Source organism: Ornithorhynchus anatinus, chromosome 9, assembly GCF_004115215.2.
Source record: "Ornithorhynchus anatinus isolate Pmale09 chromosome 9, mOrnAna1.pri.v4, whole genome shotgun sequence".
Taxonomy (NCBI): Eukaryota; Metazoa; Chordata; class Mammalia; order Monotremata; family Ornithorhynchidae; genus Ornithorhynchus; species Ornithorhynchus anatinus.
Genome location: NC_041736.1, coordinates 17,608,721 through 17,632,329, shown reverse-complemented (window position 1 = coordinate 17,632,329; position 23,609 = coordinate 17,608,721). Strand labels below are relative to the sequence as shown.

Sequence of the window (23,609 nt, the reverse complement as noted above, 5' to 3'; positions counted from 1 at the left end):
TTTTCCCCAGAGTTTACCATCCAAGACCTGAGCCAGCCTGACTCCCTCCTGATTATCTTCTGAGAAGAGGAGAGATCACAGCTTGAGGTGGTAGTAGAGCTTCAAGCTATAAATAATGTAAAAGAAAACCTCTAACACATTTAGGACCACATACTGCCTCTACACCACAGGAGAGATTCTCATTGATATCTGGGGGTGGAGTTTAATGGTCCTTAATCTGTTACCTTACTGAACTAAATATCCCCTGCCCAAAGTCCATCTCTGATATTCCATGTCACTTGAGTCAGTTCTTGCATTAATAACTGAATATTCAGATTTATTTAACCAATGTAACATTGCCTATTCAGGACCAACTACCTTCCTAGAAAGAAACATTTTTTACATCCACATTTCCTATCTTCAAGAACAGGGGATCCCCCCTTTCCCTGGCCAAATGTTTGAAAGGAAAAGAGCTCTCAACACAGATTTGGTTCTGCTGGACGAAAATCAGAAAAAACATTTGCCAGAAGTATATTCATATATAATTCCTTAATACCCAAACTCCCCTCACCCAGGCCCCTCCTTTCAGTGGAAAGAGATCCATTCTGACCTGGTGTAGCATACGCTCTCTTGCTCCGTCAACGTTACTCGATGGCCGAGAAAGAGCTACTCTTTACATCAATAGCAAGACCCGTCTCTGCCGTAGATGTTTCCCTGTTCCTGGCTCTAACTCCTGCTGTTATCTCAGCCCGCAAAAAGGAAACCGGTGCTTGCGTGTTGTCCAGGAAAGCTGAAGAAGCAATAGGAAAATGCCACTTTTTTTTTTAAGTCACCTCCCAACCACTTCACTCCTTTCCTTTCTCATTTAGAATCTGCATGCCACTGGGTGGAAAGCCAGGGGACAAGGTTCTGACACCCACGACACAAACACATTGACCAGGCTTCCGCTTGGTTTAGAGGAATCAGAACGTTGGGGGGGAGTAAGATTGCAACCCAACAGGATGTGTGTGGCCAGGGTCCCTAGTGTGCAGTCCTGGCTGTTGTAGTTATTTTGGGATGTGTTTTTCTTAGCCCTTTGAAGCAGTTTTCTAGGCCGGAAGCAAAAGTAACCCTGCACTAGACTGGATGTGCCACAAATAAAAGCAAGTTCTGTTGCAGAAGAATGGATTCCCTCTCCTCTTAGATCCTATTCTATAGGTTTAGACTGCCTATATCATCCTCCTTTGTATTAAAAGAGGACACTTAGGGTAGGGTTGCTCTGCATGAGTGTGTTCCCGCTACTAAGTCCATGCCTGGCTGGCTGCCTTTTCCACACTAATCTATGAAAAGATTAGTCTTTAGTTTGCAACTGTAATAATGATGATAATAATAACAGTGGTATTTCTTAAGCACTTATTCTGCACCAAGCACTATACTAAGCACTGGGGTAGATACAAGATAATCATGTCATACATAGTCCTTGTTCCTCATCAGGCTTTCAGTGTAAGTAGAGGGAGAGCAGGTATTTTAATGCCCATTTTACAGATGAGGAAACCGAAGCCCAGAAGAGTTAAGTGACTTATCCAAGGTCACCTAGCAGATAGGTGGCAGAAGTAGGATTGGAACCAGGTCCTCTGAATCACAAGCCCGTCCTCTTTTTGCTTACTAGGCCATGCTGTTTCCCAGCTGCTGCCTCTTGTTTGTAGTTGTTTGAACTTCTGTTTTACAGAAAATTTTAGGCCTATAAAATGATCCCAGAACTCTAAGGTGCCCAGCTTCCTTCCAGAAGCTTTTCACTGTTGATTTTGGTCAACAATATCCATTTTTTTTTAAATCACCACAGTATTTTCAATTGATATTAAATACCCCCACAGCTGTGATAGCAGATTGGAGGATTTGCCTGAAAAGATGATTCCACTCAAAGAGCTACACAGATACCCCTTAGAGAATCCAGTTATGAAAGGATCATTAAAAAACATCGGCAAGGTCCTGATCACCATTCCTGTCTCTGTATTACTTAACAATATAGATGTCTTCAGATGGCTTATCCTTGGAATATAAAGGAGGAAAGATCTTTTTACTCGATCTGAAAAGAGAAAGGGAAAGAAACTATAACAGAAGCAAGATTTCTGTCACCCAACTGCCTGCATCCCTGATAGAATTAAATCCCAAAGTGAAATGTAGGAGAGTGGAATTGGGAGAATTACATTTCTTCAGGTCACCTGGATTTCCCAATTTCCAGAGCATATTTTCTACAAATACAATATTTTCTGACCACCATTTCACATTCCTTTGCTAAAAACACTCAAGAACGGAATAAACTCCTTTAATTTTCTTCTATTCCTTTTCAGGTGAAGAATAGAAAAGGTCCAAGTTACATGAAAAATATTTACTCACTACCAGCCTTGTGCACACTAATACTCCAAGACAATGTTGCTGATTGCAGCTATTTAGTGGTAAGATTTTAATTACAAGCACAATAATTTGCCAAGGGGAGTCCTGGATGATAATAGTAATAATAATAATGGTACTTGCTAAGTGCTTTGCATTGAGCACTATTCTAACTGCAGGGAGAGAGACAAGTTAATCAGATAGGACACAGTCCCTGACCCACACAGGGCCACCAATTTAGGTAGGTGTGAAGGACGGGTATTCCTTCCCCATTTTAAAGTTGAGGAAACTGAGTCTGAAACTGAAAGGGCAAGTGGTAGAGCTGGGATTATAACCCAGGCCCATGTTCTTTCCCTTAGGCCACACTGCTTCCCGTGCTCTTTAGTAATAACCAAAGAGGTAAGACACCAATCAGACCATAACTTGAAAACACTGCAGGTATTTCCAAAAGACCACATATATTTACTATACTACTTTTCTCAACGTGCCCAAGAATTTAAAAACTTGGGAGTGTATTCCAAAGGGTCTCTCTCTTAAGGACTCTCGACTACATGTGCATCTTCAAGACAATTTAAGACTCGAATGGTGATTCAAGAATTCATTTGCCACACTGCAGTATAACACGCCCCCACCTGATGTCACGTTCACGTCACTCTCTGATCATCCCACTTTGTCTCCCAAGCTCTGAAAGGGACAAGATGGATGGGGAGAAGCTGAACTGTGAAATAGGATGGAGCAAGAAGGGTGGGACGGTACAGGATGTAGACTCACAGTTTCCAGACATGGTGGGAGTGACAGCAACTGTTGCATATCCTGCTACAGGAGAGAACGGGATCTCAGCTATAAGTCAAGAAATGCTTGCGATGAACTCAGATACATCCTTCCCTTCTTCCTTTTTGCCACCACAACTGGGGCTTTCAAACTTTAGAATAGCTTGATACGTAGGGCCCGTAAATTAGAAAACTCAGAGAGAAATAGGTAACCCTAATAACTAATGTATGGCTCTAATCACTGGACAACTCTGTTGCTCCAAATACATTGGGGAAATTGTATAGCATTACATAGATAATAAATCACTTCTATATTAATTTCAAGGGCCACCATTAATAAAGCACCATAATCTTGGATCAAATATTAATAACAGGCTTAAGACTCCCAAGTCTATACTTAGCTTCAGTGCTTAGTCATTTACCTTGTCTGTTAATGGTATGAAGGGGCACTAATTTCACTGAGTTTTAAATTCTTATAGTCTCAAGAGCTGAAAATGATACACAATGGTTTTAATATTCATTGTCTATATAATACATGTGCATGGCTATTTTCTCTTTTCTTTCCAAGAATATTATTAGAAATCAGATGATAAATGCTCTGGCTCTAACTCACACTAAAGATGCACAGAGGGACTAATGTGTTATTAGCTATTTCAGAACACATTTATGACAAGTCACTTAACATGAGAAAAGATCATCTGACCCTAAAATAGGTAGGCCTAATACCCACAAGTGTCCAAATGCTATTTCAGTTGGTTATAGAAATCTGTAAAGGGCGGAGAAGGAATGAGGATTATCACTAGGAAAGACATAGGGCATGAAAACAGAACAGGAGGATCAGTCCACCTCTTCCTATTTCCAAGTTCCGGGGAGCATTTGTTTTTACTTGATCCCTTGCCCAAGCCAACTACATAATTGCTTCTGACCATGTTTGCAACAGGAAAAAAAAAAAAGCAAAGAAAGATAAGATGCCAGGCCAGTGGGACATACAATTTAACAGCCTAAAGCAGTAGTAGTCTAAAGGTTAAAAAAGAGGAGTATCTCTCAGAATTTCATACCTAGTTCCTTTAATGGGCATAGAGATAAAGGGACCAGCCACTGTTGTTTGGATTGGAAGACGGGAGGAGATCTGGTAACTTTTTCATATTACTAAAGCTCTGGATGCACGATCCTCTAGTCAGCATCCTAATTACATTAATGCCCGTCTTCCCCTTTAGACTGTAAGTTCCTTAAGGGCAGGAAACGTGTCTATCAACGCTGTTATGCTGTACTCTCCCAAGCTCTTAGCACAGTGCTCTGCACATAGTGCTGAATAAAGATGATTACTAGTTTAAAAAGAGCTTCAGTGGTGCATCCTGCCATATAGTCAGTAAGCCTAATATAGTACGGAGCAGGACCAATTCAATTCCAGTATCAGCTAAACTCTCCTGCTTTCTGGCTACAGTCAAGGCTGGGTTGGAACTGAAGGAGACCCTGTTTCCAGATGGTTCGGGCTGCCCCATTGCCCAACCTTAAAAACAAAGGTCACGGGGGTGGGGGGGAGTGTACGTCCATTCTCCTTATGTATATGATGATGACCCTAAGGGGCTGAATTCACCCCTCAGACTCACCAGATGTTCCACTGGTCTCCTGGATTCCCCCCTTCTGCTGACACCATGAAATGAGGGTTAGTGTTTTTCCCCCATCAGAGACAGAGCCAGTACCCGGCGACCCATCAGAAGCCACAGTCTTGATTTCCCCTTCTCGAATAATAATAATTATTATGGTACTTGCTAAGCGATTACTATGTGCCATGTACTATCTAAGCATGGGGGTAGATACCAGCTAATCAGGTTGGACACAGACCCTGTCCTACGTGGAGCTCACACTCAATCTCCATTTAACAGATGAGGTAACTGAGGCCCAGAGAAGTTAAGTGACTTGCCCAAGAGCCAGGATTAGGACCCAGGTCCTTCTGACTCCCAGGCCCATGGTCTCTCCACTCAGCCACACTGCTTCTCTACTCAGCGCTCTTAAACTACCATATCACAACCTGGTTTTGAAATATTTATTCTGGAAAGAGAGTCAGCCATGCAGTACTTTGGGTCCCACACTAGCTTTTCCAACACCTTCTGATGGACCCTGCTTCACTCTGCTACCTGGTTCGGGACCTCTGAGCAGTCATGCTGCAAAGAAGGAGCTTCTTTGGAATCGGTGGACAGGAAGGCATGGGTCATTAAGACTGCTTCTATATAGCAATTCAGAGTATTTAGAAAAGTGTCTGTGAAATCAACATAGGCAGCTGTCTGAGGGGTCATGTACTTTCACATTTCTGAAGGCTATAATTAAAACTCTTTTCTCTAAAACACTAACCAAAAAAAACCCAAAAAAACTCCATGCATTTCCACAAGCAGAAATGACTAAAGGGAAGTATGTTCATATTTCCCAACTCGGAGGGAGAAATCATTCAGATTTTAAATGCATTTTGTAAATTCTGTTGTTTTTTTAATGATGGGGCAGCTCACCTTTTAAAAGGCAAGAAAAGAAATGGCTACCCTGTCTTAAGCTCCGTCACTTTAACGATGGAAAATCCACAGTTCACAAAAGTCTACTGTAGTTTTTCTTTCCCCAAATTAAGAATTTGCCTCTCTGCGTTTTATTGATCAATTGGGGCTTTTAATCATTTTTTAAAGAGGTGTTTCAAGGAAGTAACCCCAAAACTTAGACACTTCCACCATGAAGAAAAAAAACAGGTTTCATCACTGGGATTTTCCAAGCAATTGCATGGCTTTTAAGGCCACGCAGAATCATACCCTCACCAGCTGGTTTACTCATTATTACTTTATGGCGTCCCCTGGGTGATGCCATTTGATTTCACAAAATTCTTCATCAAGTTTAAAATTTAAGCAACACTGGAGCAAAGTACTGAAGACTTCCAACTCAGTGTGAATTGAATACTCCGAAGACAAAGGCAAGGGCCAATACAGTTTTAAAACTTGATTTCAGCTAAAGGATGTGAGTAAACAATAGAAATTTAAGTTGGATCTTCACTGGTAATTGATTTCCAACATCCACACAAGCTATGATCTTATTTCAGGTTTAGTTTCTGAAACAGTTCAGTAATTGACAGACTACAGTAAGCAGCAGCAAATGCAAAAGGCAGCAGAATCTTTTGTGTTCATCACTAGTATGCCAGCAGTATATTTTGAAGCTGAGGAATTAAACTGAATACATTATTATAGGGTACGATATTTTTAAAAGCATTTCAACTGTACAGATGTTAACCCCGGTGACTTCCTTTTCCTAGTAAGTTAAGGGGACATTTCAATGACAATTTAAAAAATTCAAAAGAAAAATACCAAACTATTTTCTTCACTGGAATATGAATGCAACTGTGAAATAACCTAGCAGGAAGGACTGCAAAGCCTCAGGCAAAAAAAAAAAAAGCCCACAAAACCCCCAGTGGTCATTCAAGAAATAATTATAAGGTATGCCAGGAAATGGAGCAAAAACTAAAGAATGGATGAATCTTTGTGTCAAAGTGGCTTTCAGTCATTCTCGGAAATGCCACTCGAAAATGAAATTCCATCCACTGGCTCAGAATGGAACACATTAAGACTTGATTGTAATGTCATTATCCATGTTTCAGTCCCTTTTCTTTTCTATAACTACATTAATTGAACAAGAAGCCTTTCGGGTTTACCTCCCATAGTGCTTTGAAGTCCTTCTGCTCTATGCGGAGGAGTTCGCTGCACTCCCGGGTAACAATAGTAGCGTGACGGGGAGTATTATCCAGAATCGACTCTCCAAACGCTGTTCCAATTCCCAGGGTACATATTGTCACAGCATCCTTTGAAATAAAAACAAGTGTCCATTATATGATTAACGTATGTGGTTAATGGGTAGTTTGCTATTGATTATCACATCCTATCTACTTGATGGTTTTAAACAAGGGAAAAGGTTGGGAGAACACTTCAAACTTCCTTTTGATAGATTTTTTCTGTGGGGTGGGGAGTTGGAATAATTCAAGTACAGTCAATTCTCACTTTGATTTTCTCCATAATGGATCACAAGGGAAACCCATATTAATGAAATCCTAAAAATAATCCCCCAATCTAATTTTTCCCATTGGTTTCACTTCTCCCACCTTCAAATCATTGTCCAGAGTATTAATAGTTAGCAGAGTGATGGATTAATGTGAGGGTCACCTCCTGGCTCCTCTTATTATTATTTTTGTCATTATTATTATGGTATTTGTTAAGCACTTACTTAACAGTCAGGCACTGTTCTGAGCGCTGGGGTAGATAAAGGTAATTGGGTTGGACACAGCCCCTGTCACACATAAGACTCACAGTCTTAATCCCCATTTTACAGATGAAGTGAGGCACAGAGAAGTTAAGTGACTTGCCCAAGGTCACACAGCAGACAAGTGGCAGAGCCAGGATAAGAACCCATGACCTTCTGACTTCTGATTCTTCTTTCTCTTCTGCTGGAAGCAGTGATGGGGATGGAATTCTAAAGGGTAGATGGCAAAAGGGAGATGGAGCAAAAGCAGGCACTTGGGATACTGCTAAACTACCTCAATAGCTTCCATAGAGTCAAAAATGAATTGTGATGATGAGTGATTCAATGGTAGTTGCATGCTTTATTCTGGGAATGATTTTTAATTCATTCATTTTTTTTCTCTCACTCCCTGGATCAGGTAATGAACTTTGAATTAACATGACATGGACAGGGATTTCAATAGATCTCCTCCAATCCAGTGGCCCCAGTGGACCCAAACTGCTTTATTATCTGAATCATGATGGCTACTACTAAGGATACTAATGATCAATTGAGGAGTCATATTTTTTTAGCAGTACTGTGTGCAAAGCACTGTACTAAGCATTTAGGAGACTACAATTGAAATAAAATTCATATAATAATAATAATAATAATGGCATTTGTTAAGCACTTACTATGTGCAAAGCACTGTTCTAAGCATTGGGGGGATACAAGGTGATCAGGTTGTCCCACGTAGGGCTCCCAGTCTTAATCCCCATTTTACAGATGAGGTAACTGAGGCACAGAGAAGTGAAGTGACTTGCCCAAAGTCACACAGCTGACAAGAGGCGGAGCTGGGATTAGAACCCATGACCTCTGAACCCTTGACCTCTGACTCCCAAGCCCGGGCTCTTTCCACTGAGACTCTCTGCTTCTCTACATCAGAGAGAAGGAAATCATCAAATGTGAAAGACTGACCTGTAGCATCAAGGGATGTGTTGTCCAACGTTAGAGAGGATAACAATAATAATAATAATAATGATGGTATTTGTTCAGAGTTTACTAAGTACCAAGCACTGTTTTAAGTGCTGACGTAGATACAAGGTAATCAGGTTGTCCCACTTGGGGCTCACAGCCTTAATCCCCATTTTACAAATGAGGTAACTGAGGCATAGAGAAGTGAAGTGACTTGCCCAAGGTCTCACAGCAGAAAAGTGACAACAAATTGGGGAGGCCTTTTCTGCTCTCTGAAATACCTAGGATTGGACACGGGTTTATCGTGATGGTTGGATAAGTTCTGTCCAGCCAAGTTCATAACAGAGGAGGGTGGTACGGGGTGGGGCAATTCACCTTGGCCCACTTCCACCACCTTCTATAATCAGCACCTGCCCCCTCTTGGTCCTTACCACCAAGAGAACTGCCATTCTCACCTAGGTGGCAGAGGCGAAGGCAGCAGTGCCAAGGGGTAAAGGTGAGTTCTTCATTGTCCCCTCTCCCTTTGGTCTTCATTTTTCTTTTTCCTTCTTTCCAAACTCTCTTCCCTCTCATTTTCTTCCTCTTTCTTTCTCTCCCTCTCTTCTAACACTTTATGACCCCTACTCTCTAGTCTTGCCGCCTCAGTTATGGGCAAATTTGTCTATTATAGAGAGTCCTTAAAGGGAGTAAACTAATGGAAAAAGGAAGAGACTGGATACCTGTTCTCCTTTTGTCAATAAAAGCTGACAAATTACCCATCTGATTCGGAGAAAACGGAAACAAACTGAGAAGTAAGCTGTAAGGGACTCCTGCTTTCAGCTAGATGCTATAAATTCAAATACCCCTGATTAATTGATTTAGTTCTTGGCCATTTATTTGGTTCACCTTCTCCTCCAATCTTGATTTTCTAGAAAATATTAGTAAAAATGTATAGATTTATAGCTGAAAAGATTAAACAAAAATTGGAGATGGTCTTGTGAAGGTCAATGAAGGCTTTGACGACAGTGGCTTTGGTCTAGTGTTAAAGTAATGAAATCATATTGGATGGCATTGGAAAAGAGGAAAGCATCAGTAAAAGCAGAACCTCTTATGGCTCAGAAAATAAGAAATTAAAATATGAGGGAAAATTGACAGGGGGTAGGGCCTACCTCCCTCACTTAATTATAAACTCCTTGAGGGCAGAGAGACCTCATCCACTAACTTTACTTTGCTCTCTAAGCAACTAGTTTGGTGTTCTAAACAGAGTAAACACTCAATAGATATTGACTGATAGTTGGAGGAGGCATTCAGATTAACAATACCTTCTTAAGAATCAGGGAGCCTTTAGTGTGTTTGGAAGCAGCATGCTATAGCAGACGATGTTGATAAACAAGAAAGAGGAAATGGGCATTCATTATCTGGTGGGAAAGGATGAAAAATGTCAGAATCAAGAGAATTCCCAGAAAAATTAGAGAAGAAGGGAAGAAAATGATGAGGGAAGGGAATGGGTGGAGAAGGACAAGACAACATGAAAAGCTTAAACACAATCATTGTGATCTTCAACACAATGTAATGAGGTGCTAGGCCACGGGCATGGATTAATTTGGTCAGTGGTAGCATAACATGGGTGACTTCTGCAAAGTAGTATTCCAATGATACAAAGACCTATTTAAAAAATGAATTTAATGTTCTGGGGCAAGATTGCTAATAAAGTTTGGATGCAGACCTATCTAGTTTGGAAAAAGGTAAACAACTTCTCAGAAGTCAAGTGAAAATTAATTTGCATTCCACCAACCAATTTCTATGACATTAAACTATGGGAAATACACAGGGGTAATCTTCTGACTTAGAAAATGCATTGTTTTTCTTTCATGCATCTAATGTGTGATAATAGGCCAATGTTATTAAGCTCAAGTTAGTGACTCTGTAATCACATTACTAAGACAAATGTCCATAATAGTCCAGTTCTTTGAACCATGGCAAATTGCTTCTGCACAGATATTACCATACAAAATTGTGTTCAGGAAAATAAAATCAATAATGTCTCAGAAAGAAATTAAAGAACAGAGAAGAATTTAAGTAAGGATGCTAACAAATTTTCTAGGAAGACATCTGCAAACAGCTCCAGTCTGATAAATGTCCATGAAACTGAGGTTTATAGGACTAAGGTCATGTTTTCCCCTTATTTAGACAGCCAGCTCTTTCAAGGGTTCAGGTTTTGTAAATTCACAGAATGGATTATGAATGGACCAGGACCTGTCACAATTCCCCCGAGTGTAAGGATATCAGAGTTACTAGCTAAAGCACTTTCTCTCAATCTTCTTACTGCCCTTACCAGTTTTTCCTACTGTAACCGTCAAAGGGATGTTTTATCCCAACACACACGGGCCACGATTAAATTCCATTTTAAGACCTCTGAAGATGATGGGATTAAACTAAGGGGTACCAGGTTCTCCAGGCTCCAAAGCAGGATGGGGGTACATATGACAAAAAACAAAGGGAAGGAGGGAAAAGAGCAAGAAGGTGATAAATCAAGTATGCGAGACAGAAAGACAATACAAAGACAGATGGGGAGAAAATCAAGTATGCAAAACAGAAAGACAATACAAAGACAGAAAGGGAGAAAAAATAGAGGAAGACTTTTAGAAGAGAGAAAAGAGGGGAGGAAAGAAGAGAGAGGGAATCAGAAAGAGAAGAAAAGGGAAAGGAAAGCAACAAAGGAGAAAAGGGAAAGTGGGGGGTGGATTAAGGAGGCACCGATTTACTAAAGGCTTCTTCCACCAACAACCTTCCCCTCTTCCACTGTTGCTGCTGTGCTGTCCCCTCCATGGTTGCCCCTGGGCTTGCAAGGACAAGCAGCTGTGTCATGTGAATAGCACTGGAGCAACCACTGGTGGGAATTTCTGGCGTAGTAGAAACCGCCCAGAAGAGATAGCTCGATCCTACCAGTGATGATGATGATGGTATTGGTAAATGATGGTGTTGGTAATGGGTGTCAGCAGCTATAGCCACCCCTGAAGTCTCATCCTCCACTCCTCCTCTTCATCTCGACTGACCCAGAAACTGGAAAATTATCCCTGCCACCCTGGCTGAAAGCACAGATCCGATGGGTGCCACCTTACACCTTCTGGGAGGTGGGACAGAATCTCAAAAAGTGCATCCAATTTAGAAGTCTCATCACCTGAGAGTAACGATGGTCTGGCCAAAGAGCCCAAATTTCTGCAATCCTACCTTTGAGTGGGATTTTTAAATAAAGTTTTAGTGGTCTACTATAGAAATCAATTAATTAATCAGCCAATCAATGGTATTCATGGAGTACTAAGCATTTAAGAGCTTGAGAGAATACAATGCAATAGAGTCTGGTAGAAATAATACAATGATCTTACAGTCTAGAGGGGGAGACAGGCATTAAAATAATTTACAGATATGTATATAAGGGCTATGGGACTGAAGGTGGGGTGACTATCAAGTGTTTAAAGGGTAATGATCCAAGTGTTTAAGGGAGGCAAAAGGGAGATGGGGAAATAAGGGCTTAGGGAAGGGCTCTTTGGAGACGGGATTTTAGTAGGGCTTGGAAGGTGGGGAGTGGTCTATTGAATATGAAGGGGGAAGGAGTCCCAATCCAGAGGAAGGACATGGGCAAGGGCTGGTGGTAAGAAAGGCAAAATCAAGTTAGTACAGTACCCGGCACATAGTAAGCACTTAATAAATGCCATTAAAAAAAGTTACAGTGAGTATTTTGGCTTTAGAGGAGCAAAGTGTGTGGGTTGCTTTGTAGTAGGAAATAAGCAAGGTAAGGTAAGAGGGGGAGGGCTGATTGAGTGCTTTAAAGCCAATGGTAGAGAGGTTTCTGTTTGAGGCAGAAGTTGATGGGCAACCACTGGAGATTGTTGAGAAGTGGGAAGACATGGACTGATTTTTTTTTGTTTTGTTTTTGTTTTATTTTCCAGAAAAGTAATCCAAGCAACAGAAAATGGTGTGAACTGGGAATTCTCAATTTTTCAAGCACTGATCATCCATGTTTCCCTTCTCAGCCTCTTTGCCAACTATGGTGGCTGTAGATGACACTTGGGAATACTGGACACTCCTTGCTTGACCTGGAAGTGACGGATGTATGCTACATAGAGCAAAGAGCTTGATACAAAATGAGGACACACAAAAAGATTCTTTGTGGAAATTCATATACCCTAGAGCATGTCACTACGGGAATATCTCAATTCAAAGTCACTGGCTTTGGGTGTTGCAACCAAACATTTGGACTTAGCAACAAGGCCCAAAGTAGATGAAGGCTAGGTGCTTAAAATAAAGATACTGGACATAAAAACTCCCCATACATTATGGCTACCAGACAGGGGATGAATGGCCAGTCTATCCAAAATAGTTGGGTCAAAGAAGGAAGACACTGTGATGCTCTAATTAGTCGATTTTGTGACTAAAGAATCTCCACATTTTGCCTAGAATTGGTAAAGATGGAAACAAACTAATAACTAAAATAATAATAATAATGTTGGTATTTGTTAAGCACTTACTATGTGCAAAGCACTGTTCTAAGCGCTGGAGTAGATACAGGGTAATCAGGTTGTCCCACATGAGGCTCATAGTCTTAATCCCCATTTTACAGATGAGGTAACTGAGGCACAGAGAAGTTAAGTGACTTGCCCACAGTCACACAGCTGACAGGTGGCAGAGCTGGAATTTGAACCCATGACCTCTGGCTCCCAAGCCCTGGCTCTTTCCACTGAGCCACGCTGCTTCTCCAGCTGCTTCTTAACATCATCTAAAATTATGTTAAGGGATTAGTCAGGATTAAATGCCAACCATATCACACTCTAAATTCTGGGATGTTGGAGTAGGCATAGCCCAGATCCCAGAGGGACGCTAGGACATGGGTTGAAAATCTGCCCAATTCTAAAGCCCCCATCTTAAAGGAGAAGAAAACCATGGCTGCTACTGCATATTTTCTTGTAAACCCACTAAACGAGCACTCTACCAATGGATCAAACCAATGTGTGTGTATCAGTATGCATAATCACTGGGAAGACTAATGTGACATGTGTCGTAGAAGTGCCTTATTTTTAGTGCTTTTCTGACATTTAATCAGTTACTTTAGATCTGAATGCTTGCAGTATGACTTAATATATGCTTTTTGCCTGATTCTGAGATTTTCCCATTCTAAATGTGGTAAACTAGCTCTAAATTTCTTTTGGTAGGGGATTTATCTTGATTTAGGAATAAAACCTGTTGATAGCTCTACATTATTTTACTTCCTGAATACACATACAAATGGTAACTATCTGTTGTACTTATTGAGCACTTACTGTGGGCAGAACAGTGTATTAAGCGCTTAAACTAATTAGTCATAAAACAATGCCCAGTATAGTTAATTTACATGTGTAGATAAGACAATACCCTGAACCAGAGTGGTAGCTGTTTAGGTGGAAAGAAAGTGTAGACAATTGGAATGCTTGGTCTTTTCACATAATAATTTTTAATGCTAACTTTAATGGTACATGACCTCAGACCTTGGCAAACATACTAATTAGTGAGTAGCCTTTCTTAATAGCAAACCCCATCAGGGAAGCCACCGTGTTGTGGTCTGAGAGTCATTCCTGAAAGGTTTGGTGGTTTAGCCAGGACACCCTTCCAAGACAAATGAAAATCAGATACAAACGAAATGTGTAAGAAACACTAATCAATTCTCTGACAGGATGACTGAGTAATATCTAGTTGACCTTCATTTTCCAGTGTGCTGCTACTGATGGTAACTGTAAAAATCTATCCATGTTTGGCTGAAAAGACAGTGCATGACCAACCCATCCTGCTGCCTGTTAGCACTTCAGAATAAAGCTTTGATGCAATGGGATGCTACTGGTGGTAACAGTAAAAATCTACCTACGTTTGGCCGAAAAGACAGTGCATGACCAGCCCACCCTGCTGCCTGACAGCATTTAAAGAATAAAGCCTTGCCGCATTAATGAAGTTGTCCCTACTGGTCCTGTCACTGCTTTTGTCTCTTAATATCCCAATCATCATGAAGCCAATGCTCAGTAAAAACAATCTCTCCCGCTAGTACAGCCCACCATGCAGTAGTAGATGCTTACTAAGTAGATAAGCATCTAATAGATGCTTACAATGTACCAGAGCACTGGGGTAAATACAAGTTAAATAGGCTGGACACAGTCTCTGTCCCTCATGGAACTCACAGTTTAAGCAGGAAGTAGAAAAAGGTATTTCTGTTAAAATCCCTATTTCATAGATATCCTTATCTAAGTGAGGCACAGAGAAGTTAAGTGACTTGCCCAAGGCCAGTCAGTAAACTCACAGTTTAAGCAGGAAGTAGAAAAGGTATTTCTGTTAAAATCCCTATTTCATAGATATCCTTATCTAAGTGAGGCACAGAGAAGTTAAGTGACTTGCCCAAGGCCAGTCAGTAGTAAAGTCAAGATTAGAACCCAGGTCCTCTGATTTCCATGCACATGCTCTTTCCACTAAGCAATCCTGCTTCCCTGTAAACCTTTTAAGGGCAGGGATTGTGTCTATCGATTTTATGGAACTGAATTGTACTTTTCCAAGCTTTTCACACTGTGCTCTGCACACAGCAAGTGCTCAATAAACACCAATGTTTGATTGATTGATCTGTCCATTTTGGGGGTCTATTTCACATTGTTTGAGCAAAAGTGTACACTATAAGAATTTTAATAATTATAATATAATATACTATAATAAAATAAGGTTATAAAAATCCACGAGGATTTTAATAATCCCATTTGTTTCTGGCTTTAACCATTTAAAAATAAAATCTAACAAGAACACCCACTTCATTAGAGAAAATAGAACATGATGAGAAACTTGTTTCTTATAGTACAAATGTAGAAAGAGGAGCATTCAAATTTCCAAATTTCAAAATAATGCCTATTTTCTGTGTTTTCATAAACATTTAGAAAAATAAAACATTTGAAAAAGTGTATTAACGTTGCAAAAAATCTGTGCCTCTTAACAAATGAATCCTCAATTTTTCTATATTCTCACACTGCCCTCTTGTGGTAGATTACAGATTTGCAGGTCTGCAGCAACAGATAACATTCCAATTGCAGAACTGAAAAAAGTTTTTACCTACCAAGTTCAGTTTCCCATGTTATGATTAGAAATAAATGTTAATGCATATCAAACTTATTCCTAGAAAGTAAGATCAGGAGTAACTGCCTTAAAGGATAGGGCCAAGGACAACTCTGCTACTGCTAGGAGAGCGAGAGATGGAGATGAAGAGATAGGGAGAAAGAGAATCAAGGGAGAAGACGATCAAGTCCTTATGCAGTGGGAAAGTACTTATTTATTAAGAGCTTTCTGTGTGCAGAGCACTTTACTAAAAGTATCAGCAATAGTTAGCATTAATAATGATTAGTAATGGTATTTAAGTACTTACTACATGTCAAGCACTGTTCTAATTGCTAATCAGGTTGGACATACACTCTGTCCCACATAGGGATCATAGTCTAAATGGGAGGGAGTAGTATTTGATCCCCATTTTACGGTTGAGGAAATTGAGGCAGAGAAAAGTTATTAAGAGGTTATTATTAAGTTATTAAGTTATCAAAGGTGAGTCAGTCATATTTATTGAGCGCTTACTGTGTGAAGAGCACTGTATTAAGTACTTAGGAGAGTACGTTATAACAATAAACAGACACATTCCCTACCCACAGCAGACAAGTGGTGGAGGCAGGATTTATATCCAGGTATGCTTCTCCAACACTTCTGCATATTTGGAAGCAAATCCTAGGGTCACTTGGCTATATTCTTTGCACACAACAGATCAAGAGAGACAATATGAGGAGATGTCATGAGGGCCGTGTAAGGTCATGTGGTGGAGATCACCATACTGTGAGAAGAATTTTTCAGCACACAAATATATCTAAAACATCTTCATTCACAGGGTGTAAAATTAAGAGCAGACGTCACTGACTGAGAGAACAAAGTGCAAAATCTTTTTTTTTTTTGCTTTTACAGGTCTCCCCTTCCCTCCCCATCACCCTGGAGATTCAGTAGAAATGATTTTATAGCACAGTTGAGATTTACCTGGTGACTGCTCGTCTCTGATACTTTAACATCCAAAGATCCTGCCAAGACAGCATACCAATTTGTTCCGATATCACCCTGGCGAAACACTGAAAAGATGGAACACGGAAACATATTAAGTGTATGCTTATTTTATTACTTTGCTGCATTAGGTCATGAGTTGAGAAGCAGCGTGGCTCACTGGAAAGAGCACGGGCTTTGGAGTCAGAGGTCATGGGTTCGAACCCCGGCTCTGCCACTTGCCAGCTGTGTGACTTTGGGCAAGTCACTTAACTTCTCGGTGCCTCAGTTCCCTCATCTGTAAAATGGGGATTAAGACTGTGAGCCCCACGTGGGACAACCTGATTCCCCTATGTCTACCCCAGCGCTTAGAACAGTGCTCGGCACATAGTAAGCGCTTAACAAATACCAACATTATTATTATTATGAGTTCTAATCCCAGCTCTACCACTTATCTGCTGTGTGGCCTTAGGCAAGTGACTTAACTTCTCTTTGCCTTGGTTACTTCATCTGTAAAATGGGGACTAGGACTGAGAGTCTCAAGCGGGCCAATGACCGTATCCAACCCGATTTGCTTTTATCAATTCCAGTGCTTAGTACAGTGCTTGGCATACAGTAAACGCTTAACAAATACCACAATTATTACTATTAAGTGCATGCTTATTTAATTACTTTGGTAATAAAATACATTTGTTTTTCATGTTTCCTTTGTACACAGCAGTATTACTAGCTTAATAATGAAGGTCTTCGGGGTGAATTTTTTCGTGCTTACCCATCACCTTATTTCTCTACAAAGAATGATAAAGAATACATTACTCACATCTGTACACCCATGCATCATTAACTATGAAGGAAAGGTTTAGGTTTAGGATTAGGGTTAAGATTAGGGCTAGGGTTAGGTTTAGGGTTAAGGTTAGTGTTGAGGTTATGGATATGGCCAGGTTTGGGGTTAAGGTTAGTGTTAGGGTTCTAAGGCTCATTTGGAAAACAGACTGTGTCCTACCTGGATATCTTGTAAGTTCTCAGTGTTTAGTACAGTGCTTGGCACACAGTAAAACCTTAACAAATACTGTAATAATTATTTTTTATTGTCTGTATGTCACAGAAGGGCCAATCTAGCTATATTAATAATCAACCCCCAGAGAGATGCTGTACTCAAGCAAGAGACCACGTAAGCAAAATATACCAGTGGAATTAAATTTCTTACACGTGATTCCTTTTTCCAAATTTTCGTAGTAGCCACAAAGACAGATTTGATGAAGAAGATTTGGGTGAAACTTTTCAAAGGCTTTAACCTCCTTCAGTCGGGTGAAGATAATATCCACATCTTCGCTGGATCGCTCCAGAGGTCTGCAAGGAAGACATAAAACAATTTCACAAATGTCAATGGTCTATGTAAAATGGCAAAAATACCCAAACCAAAACAAAGGGTATTCCTTTTTAATCTTACCTACACTTCAGTGTATTAGTAGCTTAATCTTTTCCTTTACAGAAGCTCCAAACTTGGGGGGCCAGGCCATATGGCTTCTGCAAAACCCTTTCAAATATATAACTTGAATATATTACATAAAATAGAGTTGTTTTCATTTGGGTTAAGCTTGCCATTCCTCAGTGAACTTTGGGTTCCAGAGAAGTCAACTTAGTAGTGAAGAGGTCAATTTGACTGATATAGCCCAAAAGCAATGAAATAACCAATATTATGCGGCACTAATTCCTTTAATCCACTGAATCCCAGATTGAGCCCCATGTAGCATGATTAAATTCCCCTAGATTTCTAACTAATGCCTGTTTTATCCTAATCTCTACCCTCAAACAACTACATTCCTGCCAACTGGCAAAGTAACAGTCAGCGCTGAGGCATCAAAACATTCCCAATATCCAATTTAGCTACCAGCATCAAGGCAATCTTGTTTCAGTTCGGAATCAGAGACATTTCTAAGAGTCACTCATTCATTCAATCGTATTTATTGAGCACTTACTGTGTACAAGACACTATACTAATTGCTTGGGAGAGTACAATCACAGGTATAACTGGTAATTGAATTGAAAGCTGCATTTTTATAACTATTACTTCCTATGCTCCAATATTCCAGCAAGATGCAAAGAAAGAAGAAAATCCAGGCCCCCCAACTACTTTGCGGTTTATATTCCTTACTTCCACGAGCTGCAAAACCTGTTATGCCCCTTGACCTCTCTTACTCCCCTTATGCTCCCTTCCCATTTTTCTACTAATATAATCAGGGGACTTCCCGCCTTTCTGAATAGTCCTGCCTCCAGCTCCTGTCTCTCTTTTGCATTCTTCCCAGTCTTCTTTGTGATTCAATCAGCACTCCCTGCCTCCAAGCCGCTAATATGGCCTTTCCCCTACTGAGTCTTGAGAGGGACATTAATTATTCATCATAAGATAATAACTATAGTCTTTGTCCCATCAAACATTGGGGGTCATAGGTGTCCAGGGTGACACAGGAAAAGGAGGAGAGTTGGTTTATATTGATTTCTTGCTGTTCTCAGTTTGAAACTCAGGAAGATGTCTACCAAATCAATAGCTCTAAGTTTTGTAGACCTCTGGGACATATTGACTTTCTCCAAGTTCTGCTTACCAGCTGCACTAAGAATGAGACTTCAGTATCATTCAGTGACAAATGATTTCTTAAACATAGGAGACCATTTCTCTCAATTACAAATGGCACTTCAAAGTTTTTCAGGGATCATCTTGTGAGAAAAAGATATCCTCAGGGGAAAAGAAAAACTTTAAAGGAAAATGGTAGAGTTATGTATCTTGCTAAATATCACATCTCTGCAACAATCAGCATGAGTGCTGTCTTTCAGTTCAGGAAAGAAGTCTGGTATCAAATCAGATCTAGCTTGAAAAGAGATTTAAAATGAGGGAAAAACATTTTTACACCAGGGTACCAAGCATATATGGAACTGGGCCAGCAGAAGGTACTAGTAAAATCAAGAAGGAATTGGATTAATTCCTTGATAGGAAGTCTATTATATGCTAGTGATGTTAGATAGTATCATGTTATAATGGTGATGTCAGAGTGGGCAACTATTGTACTGTTCCTCTAAATAGCCTGTGATCACATTTGGGCAGAGTGGGAATGGGTAGACTGTTGAACCTTTCACTAATCATTCAATCATATTCATTGAGCTCTTACTGTGTGCAAAGCACTGTAGTAATGCTTGGGAGAGTATAATATAAGAATATAAGAAACAGACACATTCTCTGCCCACAGTGAGCTCATAGTCTAGATGGGCAACATACATTAATATGCACAAATAAATACAATTCTTGTGGGATTTATTAAGTGCTTACTAGGTGAAAAACAATATACTAAACACTGGGGTAGATACAAAATAATCAAGTTGGTCCCGATCTCTGTCTCCCACACAGTCTCACAGTTTATGGGGGAGGGAAAACAGATTTTTAATCGTCATTTGACAATAAGGAAATTGAGGCACAGAGAAATTAAAAGACTAACCCAAGAGAACACAGCAAATGGTGGAGTCAAGATTAGAATTCAGGTGCCCTGACTCCCTAACCCTTGCTCATTCCTCTAGGCCAACCTCCTTCTCATTTCGTACACTCTTATGTATTTGAGCTCAATGAGTGGTATTTACTGAATGCTTACTGTTTGCAGAGCCCTATAAGCGTGGCTTGGTGGAAAGTGCATGGGCATGGGAGTCAAAGGACGTGGGTTCTAATCCCTGCTCTGCCAATTGTCTTCTGTGTGACCTTGGGCAAGCCACTTAACTTCTCTGTGCTTCAGGTACCTCATCGGTAAAATGGGGATTAAGGCTGTGAGCCCCACGTGGGAAGGCCTGATTACCCTGTTTCTACCCCAGCGCTTAAACAGTGCTTTGCACATAGTAAAGTGCTTAACAAATACCATCATCATTATTATCACTAAGCACTTTCTATCAGAGTATTTAGATATGCCTTTGTTCAAGCCAATAGCTAATCTAATTGTATTTTTAAAATCCTTTACAAAATTCTTAATATACTATAATATACTTAAGAAGGATCTGAGAGTATATGCTGGTTACAAAACAATATTGGGTAACAAGTTCTCTCACCTCACAGTATAAGCTGGTTCAAAAAGAATGAATTCCCATCCATATTAAATATTTTGAAGATTACAAATTTAACAAAACATAAATGAATTGTCATTATTAATTGGAAATATTTCTATTTTCTACTGATGAAGGTCTACCTAGTAATTTAAGAGCTGATACCCATTTGGTCTAAAAGTTGTCAGACTCTAAAACTTTTACCCAGGCTACAAAGCACCCCTTGAACTTACTTGTGTCAGAATGATGGTGCTTGTGTAGTGAGCAGCAGGAATCTGGAGAAGTGCTGTACAAACACTGTTTATATTTTCCATTTTCATTAAAATTGAACTTGTCACAGTCTATTATTTTAGCCTCGGATGATTTTCTCTAATCCCCAAAATAAAGTATGTCAAAAAGACAGCTGTCCTGTCCTTTACCTCTTCCAGTCAACAGCCTAGTTACCTGGCATTTAAACCCAGCTTCAATGCGCAGGGGTGAAATGTAGCACTAAACAGGCTTAAGACTCTAAAGCAGTCGATCCCATTGCCCCCTCCTGCCTCACCTCACTACTCTTCTACTACAGCCCAGCCTGCACATTTCGCTCCTCTAATGCCAGCCTACTCAGTGTACCTGGAACTTGTCTGTCTGCCACTGACCTCTCATCCACATCCTGTCTCTGGCCTGGAACGCCCTTCCTCTTCATATCCTATAGACAATTACTCTCCCCATCTTCAAAGCCTTATTCAGAGCCATTTGCAGCTCTGAGGATAAAGTGTGGCTCCCAGACACACACACTGTAGTTCTGGCTCCCAGCTAAAAGTTTCCAGACAGTTTTCGCTCTCACCCATCACCTTGGTAGTAGGTGCTATCATAGCTGCCCACGTCTGCCAGCTATTTTTGAGGATTCCCACTGGGCCTGCTTATTCACGGAAAGCTCTAGGTGGTTTCTTCGGTCAGACACCTTCACCATTTGATAGCATAGGCCCAGCGGGCAGATGTGAGACTAGAACCCTGGTATCTTGATTCACAGAGCTCTGCTTTTTCAACTGAATCAATGAACGGGGCTAACAGTTTAACACCAATAACAAACATTTGCCTGGCTGCACAACCAATGCAGCATTCACACACTTTGTTACAAGGGTTTTCTCTGCTGTGAAGGGCAAAGCAAGATCACCCAGATTGCTAAAAAAGCTTCGGGGAAGGAATTCAAGAGGCTTCTTCTCCCTACAGTCACCAGAGGTAAAGGCACTGCCATTGACACCCAGGTAAAAGCCCTCCATTCCGGCCAAAGCAGGACCTTGAATGGGTTTTTCAGGTGGCCGGATGGAATTCTGTGGCCATCCCAACTATTTCAAGATATCTATTCCCATTAGATAGGGATAATTCTCAGTATACAAAGCAGAAGTTTGCATTATAATCCAAACTATACTTTAAATGTTGCTTTTCCAAGGACTATATACAGGCCAATTTCTTCTTTTTTCTTTTTGCTTTTTTATGATATTGGTGCTTACTATGCCGATATAAGTGCTTATTATGTGCCAACCACTGTCCTCTTATCACTTAACAGTATTTATTAAGACCTACAGTGTTCAGATCACTGTACTAAGTGCTTGGGAGAGTACAAAACATTTAGTAATAATAATAACAATGTTGGTATGTTAAGCGCTTACTATGTGCAGAGCACTGTTCTAAGCGGTGGGGTAGATACAGGGTAATCAGCTTGTCCAACGTGAGGCTCACAGTTAATCCCCATTTTACAGATGAGGTAACTGCGGCCCAGAGAAGTGAAGTGACTTGCCCACAGTCGCACAGCTGACAAGTGGCAGAGCTGGGCTTCGAATCCATGACCTCTGACTCCCAAGCCCAGGCTCTTTCCACTGAGCCACGCTACATGATCGCTGCCCCCAAAGAGTTTACGATTTAGTGGAGGAGACAGACACTAAAGGAATTACAGATAAGAGGGAAAAGGAGCTATGTATATTATTATTACTGTATTTGTCAAGCACTTACTATGTGGCAAGTACTGTACTCAGCTTGTCAGGTCGGGCACAGTCCAGTAATAGCTTATGCAACATATGTACTATGCTGCAGGATTTCGATGGTCATAACAGACAGGGTTAGAATAGGCGCAGCATGACCCTTTGGCTAGCAGTCAGACCAATCCACGGGCAGAAGGCATCCCAAGGCTAGGCCATCTGCCTTTGAAGAGGCGACCGCATGGCCCTCATAAAGCAAAAAACAAATTAGCTCCAACATGGGTTAAAAATATCTAAATGTCCCCAGTGCTAGTTGAAGAGCTTTATTTGTATTCTTACTAACTCGGCACAAAATAATTGTCAAATCTGCATTCTGATCAGGTCATGTCAAGACATCACCTCATATGAAAATGTTGTTAATGAGATGAGATTCTTGTTATTTGCATTAAATATCCTGATTTTTGAAAGTATCTTCTGCATTCAGGGGCACCCTCACCATAGGCTGGTTCAGGGCAACTACACTGGGCTCAATGTCCAAGGGGAACTCACCGATCCCAATAAGCAGGATCCCGTCTTAAAGTACCTATGTCGGTGTGCTCGTTAATGTGCACACTCGAAGGCCAACCAACCCTAAATGCAGAAGCCTGAGGATTGTTCTCTGTAGAGCTCTTTTAAGGCAACTGAGGGCTCTGGAGCTCCTCCCTGGACCAATGGGCTATCTCAGTTTCCCCATCATAGGTCCTCCTCCCTTAAAGCATGGGCCTGAGAGTCAGAAGATCATGGGTTCTAATCCTGGCTCTGCCACTTGTCTGCTGGGTGACCTTGGTTAAGTCACTTCACTTCTCTGGGCCTCAGTTACTTCATCTGGAAAATGGGGATTGAGGCTGTGAGCTCCACCCGATTTGCTTGTATCCACCCCAGCGCTTAGTACAGTGCCTGGTACATAGTAAGCACTTAACAAATACCACATTTTTATTATTATAAAAAGTCATCCACTCACTACAGCAAATATAAACCTGTAGCCTGGGTTCCCTCACAGGGAAGAGCTGCTGAGCTATTGTTGCAAAGCTCCTTGCAATTTCCATTCTCCCAGAGTTTTGCTTTCAGTTATACCAGTGAGCTAGCTGTCTCTTACAATTCCTAGATAGTGATGTTTTATTCAACTTCACGGTATAACCCTTGCAGCCCT

At 40.7% G+C, this 23,609-nt stretch overlaps 1 protein-coding gene across 4 annotated transcripts in view; it reads right to left on the bottom strand.

The window, feature by feature from the left end:
- Positions 1-23,609, bottom strand: part of RAPGEF4 (Rap guanine nucleotide exchange factor 4) — a 187,350-nt gene that overhangs the window by 155,338 nt on the left and 8,403 nt on the right. For 2 of the 4 annotated variants that reach the window (XM_007671238.3, XM_007671239.3), the window contains exons 2-4: positions 17,596-17,738; positions 16,389-16,477; positions 6,802-6,948 (exon numbers count right to left, since the gene is read on the bottom strand). In XM_007671238.3, the coding sequence (XP_007669428.1) occupies positions 6,802-6,948; positions 16,389-16,477; positions 17,596-17,738 (379 nt within the window). Of the gene's footprint in view, positions 1-589; positions 693-6,801; positions 6,949-16,388; positions 16,478-17,595; positions 17,739-23,609 lie in introns of those variants that run through there. The other 2 variants (XM_029072192.2, XM_029072193.2) reach the window with 2 other exon arrangements.